This window comes from Sus scrofa, chromosome 10, assembly GCF_000003025.6.
Source record: "Sus scrofa isolate TJ Tabasco breed Duroc chromosome 10, Sscrofa11.1, whole genome shotgun sequence".
NCBI classification, from domain to species: domain Eukaryota; kingdom Metazoa; phylum Chordata; class Mammalia; order Artiodactyla; family Suidae; genus Sus; species Sus scrofa.
In genome coordinates, this window is record NC_010452.4 from 6202917 (window position 1) to 6215129 (window position 12213).

A 12213-nucleotide genomic window follows, 5' to 3' on the forward strand; every position below is an offset into this window, starting at 1 on the left:
TGGTGTCCCGCGTGGGCCTCTTACAGAAACAGCTCAATATTCTCCCCGACAGAAGAGGGACCTGGCTGCAGGCACGTGTATGCCAAAGCTAGCCTTGCTTCTTCCTACAGCTGAATGTTCCTGTCTTACACGTTCTAACCACCACCTCTTCAGCAGCCATCACAGAATTAGATAAAATAGTTGTTCATTATGTCACGGAAATAACCAATTAACCGTTAGACAATTCAATAAGCTCTGTATAAACCTAGTGAACAGATGATATCTTAAATAAGTCTGATGCATTCACGTGGAAGTCGTTTCTTATAGAGCCACGTGGATCTCCCTTCCCTTGGTGTGAGCTGCCAACGGGTGTCTGGACAAGACGATGCTTGAAATCCCTTTCCTCGACCCTGGACCTCGGAGTGCCAGTGACAGCAAACCCACGACATGAGTTTCTCGGGGCTCATCCCGAGATGATCCTTTTGCTCCCAACGTCACCCCCGCTCAACCCCAGAGTTGAACGCACACGCCCACACCCTTTAAGCCAAATCTTGTAATCGCTTCCAATGTGTCTGTTTAGCTTTTGGCAATTAATAAACCGAAATGGGTATCATGAAGGAGTGTTCATCTCATTTGTAGGACCAGGTTTTTGCCTCTGCTAAAATATGCAGGCACTCTGTGCTTTATTACCAGCAGGAGATAAATGGCTGGTTTTCGTTGCTGAAGAATATATAATGGTTAAAAAGTCACTTTTTTCCTCCAGCTCTACATAAATCACAGAACTAGTCAATATTTAATAACGCTTGCCTTGGTCTGGAGTCCCTTGATCACCCCTGTCATGTGTAATAGCTCCCTCTCCGATATCTTTGACATAAAAGCCCAGCTTTACTGCAATACTAACATGTAGAGGGTCATTACGGATCGACATTTACCTTAATCTGTGACTGCCAACCATGAACCGATAAATTCCAGCAGATTCCACTGGGAGAAATCAGTAAACTTCTCAGTGGAAAGAACTGAAGGAAAATTCTGCCGAGAACAGAATACATTTTCTACAAGGGCTGCTCTGCAAATGGGTTCTGACTTTTGAAAGTTCTCTGGCTGCGCAGCTTTGCAACATTTAATACCGTTTTGATGGTTTGAGAGACGGGGTGACAACCGAAGATGACATGACTTAGAAGGCAAGCAGAAATTTCCTCTGCAAAAACAATGCAAGATTAAACACAAGGGGGACCACGGCTCTTGCATTATTCACCCAGCCGCCTTGGCGGAAATGGCTGGCCTGTCACGGGTCCGGCCTCCACGTTGCTGCTTTTTTCCAAACTGATCATCATTCCTTCGCCTCATCATCTTACAAGCGCTTCCCAGCACAAGACATCAAAGCCCTGATTGCACAAAAGGGGGACACTCCAGTCTTCGAGGGGAGGAACTCAGATGCCGGCACACCCTCAAGTCACTGTACCTTCGCCTGTCCACGTGGGACACAAATAAGAACACTCTCCTCTAATTCAGAAAAGTCTCTCTTCCTCTTTCCTCACCTGCTTTCCACTTGGAGGACGTTAGTAAAGCCTGCAAAGAGTTGTAGATGATCCAGAACCAAAGAAACCCTTTGCAGTCGGAGGAACCTCCTTGTATTAAGAGCGCGTGTGGCTGTATCATTATCTTGTATTCGTTATGAATCGAAAAGAAATGTGGGAAACGTCTCCTTCAAAAACAGGCCTTTGGAGGTCCCGTCGTGGCTCAGTGGTTAACAAACCCGACTCGCATTCACGAAGACGTGGGTTTGACCCCTGGCCTCGCTTAGTGGCTTAAGGATCCCACGTGGCTGTGGCTGTGGCGTAGGCCGGTGGCTACGGCTCCGATTGGACCCCTAGCCTGGGAACCTCCATATGTTATGGGTTCAGCCCTAAAAAAAAAAAAAGACGAAAGACTGAAAATGGGCCCTGTCTGCAGTTTCTGTGGTGGCTGGGCTGGTTAAGGGCATTATCTCCATATGGATGCAGCCAATCTCTGCCTCACTCAGGGGATTCAGGAGCAGGCATTGCCACAAGCTGTGGCCTAGGCCCCAGCTGCTGCTCCACATCAGCCCTTAGCCCAGGAACTTCCACACGCAGCTGTAAAAAGAAAAAGAAAAAGAAAAAGAAAAAAAAAAGGCCCTCTCTGGAGACGATGAAAGCAAACACTTAATAAAATAAAAATTAGATTTCCAGTAAAATATAAACCTGCATTTTTTTTTCTTTTGCTTCCAATGAGCGTCACATTTAACCAGCCCTAAACTAACTTACTGAATCAGGCAGTTTTTGATAAGACTCTCAAGAAATTCCATGGAGTCCAACCCATGTCCCGTTAAGGTATTGGAACGTATTGCTAGCATTACAAACTTGGTTAAGAAATGTTAAAACAGTCACACAAAAATGGTTTATTTAAGATGGACTGCAGAATGAAAACTCAGCTCTTTGCAGGAATAATGTTTTAGGTTTTCGCCATTTATTAGGTAAGTGGAAAAGAATGTAGACTCCATCCTAGGCCAGCCTTTCTCAAAGTTGAGCGAACGCCAGAATTACCAAAAGGGTTTGTTAACACATGGAGTCCTGCTTCCACGCCACCCGCCAAATGGAGTGGAGATCAGATGCCAGGCTTGAGAATTTACCCTTCCTAGAACTGATCAGGTGAAGCTTTTGCTGCGGTTCTGGGGACCCCAAAATGAGCACAGCTGAACTAGCTTGTCTATCTAGGTTATTATTTTATCTTTTTGTCTTTTTGCCATTTCTTGGGCTGCTCCCGCAGCATATGGAGGTTCCCAGGCTAGGGGTACAATCGGAGCTGTAGCCGCCAGCCTACACCAGAGCCACAGCAATGCGTGATCCGAGCCGCATCTGCAACCCACACACACCACAGCCCATGGCAACGCCGGATCCTTAACCCACTGAGCAAGGCCAGGGATCGAACCCACATCCTCATGGTTCCTAGTCAGATTCGCTAACCACTGAGCCACGATGGGAACTCCCATCTAGGTTATTTTTAGGAGAAATTAAGAAATTAAAAATCTGTGGCTAAAAGAAAACACTCCCACGACAACACCGTGTTTTCTAATGGTATTAAAGTTGAACAATTATCAACCGGTTACCTTGGGAAGCATAGAAAGTGCCAGTAAAAAGGACGGAGCATGTTAAGTGGCCATTAGGGTGATGAGGTGCCTGCCACCTCACGTGGGCTTTCCGCGGTCCCTCTGTTTTGACAAACACGTTTACTGTTCCTTCAGGAGGCGCCTCGAGAGTTCGGTTTTCCACCTGTGAGCATAAAAAGATTTATTTTTGTTTGCAAATAAAATAAGTACATGCTTCGCTTTGAGCATATTTCTTCAAAGAATCTCTTTTTTGCTGTGAAGTAAACTATTTTGACAGTCGCATCTTGTAGGAATACCTCATTTTGTCAGCAGGATCAAAGCGGGCCTCGTGTTTCTTCCTCCTGCTGTTAAAGCTTAGAATGTGAGCGCCTGACCAAGGCAGTTTGTGATTTCCAGAATATGTGCATCAGCTCACACTGTGATTGTGCCTGGGGCTGGGCAGATCCATAGACTATTTCTAGGATTGCTTAAAAACAAATTTTTTTTTTTTTAAATGTGATTGTAAAAGCGAAGAAATGCATCAGGTCTGTTTTCATAAGCTCCTGACTGGAGTGATAGACTGCTGGGCTCTGTCAAAGGTCACACCAAGCATTCTCTCTCTCTCAAACACACACACACACACACACACACACACACACACACACACACACACACACACACACAGGCAGAGTTCTCTGAGCCGTACTGCTACCAGGTATGTACAAATGGCACCGTGCCAGACATTAAGTGCAGAATGTCACTGAGTGACTCTATTCCTAAAATATAATCGCCAAAAAGTTGAAATGTCATCAGTCTCGTGTCAAGGAACCTATGCAGAAAAGAACAAAAAAGAAATGATTTGAAGAAGACTCTGAAGTAAGTATCATTATTCACTGCTCATGCGTCAGAAAGATTTTGAAAGCTACATAAGTAAAATGACTCGCGAGACCGGAGGAGGATGCAGTTGGAAAGAAAGTGGAAAAGGGGGACCTGGATGTGTTAGCATCGTGTACCAACCGGCTTTCATTTGTTCACGAATCACCGCAAACTCATAAGCATCTCTCCTAAACATCTGGCCCTTGCAGCCTTATTGAACATTTGATAATTGTGACCTCATTCTTAAAGTACACGCGCATGAGAAGGTGGTCAAACACGAAATCCTGAGGCAGGCAAATATTCTCAATTATGAAGCCTTCATTTGTTAGGACGAATATACTTTCCCAATTATGAAAATAAATGTGGAAAAGACAGAGTGTTAATTTTTAATAAGTTTGAGGTCACGATATTTTATTTTCATTGGAGAAAGGCTATGGGATTCGTTGGATCCATAATTCCTACTCATTTTTTTTTTCAGTCTAATGCAATGTACAAAAAAATGATAAACTTGACTGGAAAAATATTAATTCATCATTTTAATATTTCATAAAAAATGTAATTGGTTTTATTATGCCTATGTATATAGTTCAAATTATTGCATAGAAAATGATTTGAAACGGTTCCAAATAAAATGAGACTCAAAAAGTTCAAGAAGTAAGGGCAAACCCAGATAATTATTATTCTAAAATGTCTGGTTAATTCAAAATAAATATATTTAAAATTTTTTCTTATGTATCTGGATAAATACATCAGTACTTTTACTCTATATTAAATTTGGCAATTGTACTATTCTGCTCTAATGTGGTCCCTTTTTTTTTTTAAATGTACATTTTCATCTATCTACTTTCCCCTAAAAAATGTTAAGAAAAAGGCATTCTGGAAGATTGGCTTGGCTTTCACCTGGAAACCTCCCTTGACAAAGAAAAAAAATATTTGAGAAGAAATATGCAATGAAAACATACAACATGGTGAATAAAAATCTTCATCCTTAATAAAACTCTTACCATGTACCAGTAACCTCTATATAAACATTTCATTTAAGTTTTCACAACAACCCATTGTAAAGGAGGCATTATTTTTCCTTCTGTAATCGTGGAGAAATCTAAGGTTTTATAGACTAAGAATGTTTTCCAAGAAGGTGTGGGAAATAATAGGTTTAGGATAGATTTCCCATTTGAGATTTTTTTTTTTGACAATAACACTTATTGCTGTTATGATTTAGATGTTTTAAGTAATACTGTTTAGTTGTTTCTTTATAAAAAAAAATGACTATGAAAGTGTGAGCATGTGTGTCTGGATGTATTTATCTGTAAAGGCATGCCATCGCCAGGAAAACCACAGCAGCTTTTTAACCACATCACACAGTCGTGACCTGTAGTTTCACACTTCATCCTAAAGAGGGTCCTTGGAGAACTGAATCCAATGACTGTTCCAAGGCCAGACACAGTCATACAATTTCCCACCTTGGATTTTACCAGTGTTAATCTAACATTGGCTAAGAGAAAAAAACGAACGAAAGCAAAGTGATTTTCCTATTGACAAATTCATGGCATTTTTTATAGAAACACAAAATGTGAAAGGCATCTTTCTAATTCTCAACAATACAATTGAAAAAAAGGAATGCATTGAAAAAGTTCTTCCCTGCTGCATTTTCTGTTAATTTTTTTCATTATTTCAAACATTTATGAAAACTCAATGACTGGATTTAATTTGACCATGCATATGAGCATATTAAAAATAGGATCAAAAGCACTGTAAATTGTTTTTTTACATTGGAATTTCTTTAAAAGCCAAATACTTTGTGTAAATGGACAAGAACTGAACAAGCCACATGGAAATCTTTTTTTCATTTTTCAGATGGTACAGAGCAATTTCTTCTGAACCACAAATACCAAGAAATAAACTTAGGCTAGGGGCAAAAATATATTGTGTGAATATTACATTAAAATGTTAAAAATATACAACTTATGTAAGTATTTTTATTTTGAAAATATTCTATCTTATCAAATTTGTCCTTTTTCCTTTTTTTTTTTTTTTTTTTTTTTTTTTTTGCTTTTTGGGGCTGCATCTGCAGCCTATGGAGGTTCCCAGGCTAGGGGTTGAATCAGAGGTAGAGCTGCCAGCCTACACCACAGCCACAGCAATGTGGGATCCAAGCCACATATATTTTTGGTTTATTGCATAAGCAACCTGGAAAATTCTAAGGGTGAACCAGACCACATCTGAGATTATGGAGCATATCATAATGGGAAACACTGGAGAGTATTTCCCTGTGTGCAGGAAGACAATGATATTAAATGTATAAAAAATGTAAAACAAACAGGCTTTTCTTTCTAAAAACCAAGAGTTACCATTCAGCAATGTTGTTAGGTGAACAAAAAAACCTGACTCTTCAGAAAATTTAATTTTGATCTCTACCAGCAAAAGATTTTAAAATAGAAATCATACATATTTCTGTTTCAATGAAATATTTGTTATAACATTGTGCTTTAGATAAAGAATATTTTAAGTATGATATTTTTTATATATGTGTGTATATATATATATATAAAACACACACTCACAATTTGGCTAAATTTTGTTGAAGCGTCTGGCTTTTAAGATTCATAGATTGCTTCTATCAAAGACACATTAAAAGAATCCTCAACAAAAAGAGACGAATCCTTGATGATTCTCATAGATCTCCAGGGCTATCAAAAATACTCAAATATGTAATCTCTTAAGGGCATAATAGCTATTGTAATTGGTTAAAAATATATGTATCTCTATATGTATTTTCACATCAGTTGAAGACCATGGGTTTTAACTTCTTGGCAGCACAGTTGACTTGTTCTAAATAAAGACATTGTTATTCAATCCCAGTGATTAGAGATGGATCATTGACTTGGGCAAAGTGTTTGCATACTGAGCACAGGATAAAGAAATGTACCAAGGGGAGAAAAAGAGCTGTGTTTTAAGTCAGGACTGAGTCTAAAAAGTGTGAGGCCATGGGAGAATAGGGTGTTACAATCCAATTCTACTTCTCCCTTCCCATCCGGGCGGTGCAGCATTTGATTTCTGAAGGTCAGTATCATCCATTATCCACCCAAGGCATGGATATGTAACCAGGTCTCCCTTGTTTAAAGTTACCAGAACATCAAGAGACAGAGTGGGACCCAATTTAGTACCCGGAACCACAATTTGCAATTTACAATTTGGAAAAAGTCTCAGTTTCAAGATCATGGGGAATGTTCTTTTGTTTCTCCTTCCTTTTTTTTTTTGAATGGAGAAGAAAGGCTGGCCTACTGCCATTCCTGCTTTTAAGAGAAAGTAACCATCAGAAGGGGTCTAGGCTATAAAAATACTTAATGGCAATAAAGACTACAGCTCAGCTCCACTGATAGATGATGTGAGCAGCTTGGAAAGCCACCAATCTCTGAAGCGAAATGGGAGGTGTGATCAAAAATAAGGAAGCAAAAATTAAATGGCAGAGCTGTTTTTCAAGGTAATATTTATACAATACACTCTTCAATGAAGACAGAGTGCATTAAAATGATAGGGCATTAGCAAAGATTGCCAAAAAATATCTAAAACTAATGAGTACTTCCCTTAAGAGAAGCTAAATCTAATTAATCAAGAAATACACATAAGAGTAGAATGTGATGTTTTGAAACTAAACAATGTCATGCTAGTCCAGAACAATTATGTACAATTAATTGGGTTTTTAATACGACCCCAGTAATAAAAAGCACAATTTTGTCCATCTTTTAACTACTAATGAAATACAGATATCCATTATAGATTTCTGAAATGTGGATATCAAATGCTGATATTAATGTAGTTTTAGATACTGTTCTTATGAATATATCACACTAATGAAATTAAAATATTTTACTTTAATAGGTGAGGCAAACTCAACCATTTAATTGATTAACATACTTGCCGGAGAGCGTGTTGCCATGTTGCGGCAGCCACAAGCTTTCAGTTATTTTCACTTTTTAATCATTTACTTAATTGTCTAGCTCATTATGAGAAATAAGAACATGCACGTTAAACATATCTCTAAATTAGGCAAAATTGTAGGTATGCCTGCTCACCAGGCCAACTGACCCTTTGAAATTTCAGTAAAATGCAGCTTCTGCCCTTCACTAGACCTATATGCAGTCTTGAGATTTATGTTGAGTATAAAATCCTACTAAGCCTTAAATGAAATTTTATAAAATCTCCCATCCTCCTTGAAAGGCTAGCTGTGCCGAGAGTGAGTCACCATCACTTACTTCTTCCTTGATATCCATTGTCATCCGACACTTAATACATTCCCGGCATGTAAATTCACAGACTCACCAGTGGGCCCAGAGTGCAACCTCTGGCCGTGCAAGCTTGGACTCTGAAGGAATGGAAGCTCCAAGGAGCAAATCCATAAGCATGACAGCTGAGTTCCGAGGAATTCTGAATCAAGATACCATCTAGGTAGAGTCCATAACTTGTGATAACACCTGAGAAGACAATAATTGGCGTTTAGCAGGATGGATGGACAATAGAAAGAATGTCTTAAAGGAAGCAAGCACTTCTTGACATGGTTTCTAGTTTTGTGGAATCACAGTATTGCCCTTCATCTAAACCCTGTCTCTTCCCAAAGGATAAAACAAGCTTGAAACTCCTGAAGAGCAAATTGGTAGCTAATTAGTACAGAAACAGAACCCAAGTGTCCCAGTACAGGACTCTTTTCTGTTTCATCACACCACCTGCTGTCATTGGTGTTCCACCTCAAAAATGAAAAAATTCAGTACATGTATCATTTGCATTGCTTTCTAAAAGGATATCCTAATATTTGTGCCCTAGAGGTACAATGACCTTATTTGTTGATGCGTCCTGTGCGACTCAGGGCGTGTCAGGCCCTTCTAAGTGCCGGATGTGTATGAGGTCCTTTTTAGCCTCTCCTCGCAGCACCAGTGTAATTGAGGCAATGTTATCATCACCGTCTCAGAGATGAGGAAATTGCAGGCACAGGGAGATCAGGTAACCTGCCCAAGGTCACAAAGCTGGCAAGCGTTGGAGTCAGGATTCGAATCTAGGTGGTCTGGCCCCAGAGCCCGTATTTCCACCACAACACTGAAACGCCTAAACATAAAGCTTTGTACAAACTGCACAAATTCCATTCATGAGCCACTCATGAAGGGGTTAGAGAAACTACGGTGTGCTGGGGTTAATGATCAACTAAAATTTATTTCAGAAGGACAGCTATGTACAATGTCACGAAATCAGCTAAGAGATTTGAGAGGCCGAATGGCCACTGACTGGATAGACTCCTTTGATATATTCCATCCAGACATACACGAAAAGGAAGTTATGGAATCTCTGTCCACTGGAAGTACCGCAGTCCCGTAGCCATTAAACTCCATACTGTAGGAAACAAGACTCTGCTTACATGATAAATTAGAACCTCTTTCAAAGTAAAATCACTTTCACAGTGGCCTCCTAGGTGTGTCCTTGAGGAATTATCTTAAATGTTCCTCTGGGAGATGATCTTTGCCAGAGACAGCAGTTGGGTGTCTCTCCACTAGCCCACAGGACACCTCTGTCAGAGCATTATCCACTTCTCACATTCTTCTTCTTATCATTATCATTATTCCTTGTGTGATTGTCTAGTATCCCCATGGGCTACAGGACTGCCAAGGCAACCTCAGCGCTTCCTCACCTGTGAATTTACAGAACTTAGCACTATGCCTAAGACATAGTAGGCAGTTAAAATACTGACTGGATGACTAAATTAACATACAGGCAGCACAGTCATATATCGGCATCTAATACAGAGTGAAAATTCAAGACTATAGGAAAAAATAATACCGAGATGCCTGAAACAAGACAAGAGGGTAGCTAAAAAAAAAAAAAAAAAAAAAAGATAATACAGAATAGCTCAGAAACAGAATATGTGGAGAAGGAATGAGTTTTGAAACAAAAGATTCTAGCAAAATCAAAGGTAGGTCATCAAGGGAGTTCCTAAAAGCTGGCTTCCTGGAGGCCTGACCCTCAGCCTTATGGTCAGCACATCTGGTCTTGTTAATGTCTTGAAAGTAGATCAGACCTTGACCCACCTTCATATTCAGGATAGCATCACTCAGGGAATCCTAACACCGGAGATATTCCCCAGTGCTCCTCCCTCCTGGGAAGGGGTTCCTCCCTTCTAGAACATATTCATGAGGGTCTAGCAGCACCATCATCTGTCAACTTACAGAATGCTCTGAGGCTGCCACAATAGTCCTCACAAGTTCACCGTGGATTAAGAAATCAGTTTATAGCAAAAGAAGGAGGAAGTGAGCAAACCATGGAAGTGCCTCATCTTACAATATATGTCCTCAACGCCTAGCCTGAGAGATTGCTCCCGGAGCCTACATTTCAGCCCATGCTGAGTGATAACACCCTGAACTTGGGGTTCCTTTGGGATGCTACATCTGCTTTGAACGAGGGACCAATGTCTGAGGCTCACTTTTCTATAGTGAGAAAATGCAGGAATCAAGAGGTGCTTAGTGTGTTTCCTTTCACTATTATACTTAATACACTACACAGACTATTTGTGCTTTCTCTACCACAGAGAGGAACACTTTTATCATGCACCATCACCAAGGTGGTACTAAATTAGAAACCAAGAATATTACCTGGAAATTTGGGATCCTCAGGAAACTCTACCAACAGGCAAAGAAAAAGTTACTATGTGGAAGGAAGAACGAGCTTCCTTCCACATGCTGACACCCTGGACTTTCTCAAGGGCATCCCTTTATTGGTCCAGGTCTGGTCCTGTAAGTACTGATGCAGCAACCGAAGCCAAGACCACTAAGGACACAGACCTTTTAGTAATAAAGGTTTGATTGCCTTGCTAAGTCAAAAATCCCAAACAGATGAGCTACAGCCTGAAAGCAAAGGGGACAGGTTGCAAATATCAACTATAGCCTTAACTGTTTATAGAAACAAGAATTGTAGATGTTATTTTTTTTAATTTCTTGCTTATTACATAGGGATTTGTATATAATAACTCCTTGTTCTTATTGATTTTATAAAGAAAGTTAGTGGGTGTTTACAGTTTAGTTTTTAAGTTGTAGAATATCCAAGTGGGTTGTATCTAAACTAAAAAGGGAATTGATGCTACCCGGATAGGAATATAGTGACAGAGGGTCAGATCATCTCCATTTGCCCAGAGTGTAGTAGCATCTTTTGGGGTGGAAGCATGCAGTGATTGCAGTCAGCAAAGGAAGGAAGGCAAAGTAGAAGAGTGGGCGTGGATGCTGAGTACCTAAGCTGTTCTTCATCTAAGTTATCCCATCCTAGTCCCACATGCACACTTCTGCAGTCTGTTCTGGATGCTGCATTTTGCTCTCTTGCTTGTTGACTTTTTAAAGTTCCACCAGTAGGAGGCATTGCTAGAAGGGCAGAAGCTGAAGAAAGAGTTTCAGAGCTGATGTCTTTGCTGACTGCAATTACACAACCAAGTGGTCTAGGCAGCACAAGCACCTGTTCCGTGTTGGCAGCTTCTTCGGTATGAGAATCTGGGTGGCATGTCAGCTCCAGCTGGGGCAGCACCTCTTAAAGCATCTAATTTAAATCAGCAGATCCAGCAGTAGGCAGAGGCAGGTTTGCAGCCTCCATACAGGAAACTTCTGTAGTTTTGGCAATTACCCTTTTTGTTCTTCTAGGACCCACCCCTTCCTTTTTTTTTTTTTCCCTTTCTTTCTGTCTCTTCTAATCCTTCCCACACTCCTGTAACCAACTCTTGTATTAAATACTGTCTCTCTTGAATACTTCGCATATTTTCTGTTTGACCAATTAGATCTTGATCAATACATTCTTTCCGATGAAAGCTTTTTTTCTTAAATTTAAATGAGCTAATGCTATAAAAAGCTACTGCTTTGATCCGTTTTCTTTTCTGAAGATAATTTTGTACAGTGTATCTTTCCAAAATCAGGTCCATATCCCTTCTTTCCAAATTTCTGAGAAAGAGCCTGCATTTTACTATCACGTGCCACTCAGGCTCCACAAAAAAGTGCAGGTAATTCAAAGACTTCCCATAGAGAGTATCTGACTTAATGCCATTTAATAATTGATGCACAGAAGCAGAGATGAATTAAGACTAGAAAATGAAAGATACATAGTGAAAAGCCAACTAGTACACGAAAAACTTAAGAAAAATAAAACAAAATCAGTGATAATAAAGACAAGAAATTATCATATGCCAGGCATTCTGCTAAGCAGTCATTGCATTCAAGTTCGCACAATGTGCA

At 40.0% G+C, this 12213-nt stretch overlaps 1 protein-coding gene across 1 annotated transcript in view; it reads right to left on the reverse strand.

Moving 5' to 3' along the window:
- Positions 1–12213, reverse strand: part of USH2A (usherin) — an 837143-nt gene that overhangs the window by 377326 nt on the left and 447604 nt on the right. Inside the window, 2 exon segments of the mRNA XM_021064292.1 lie at positions 3107–3269; positions 8285–8436. Of these exon segments, the coding sequence (XP_020919951.1) occupies positions 3107–3269; positions 8285–8436 (315 nt within the window).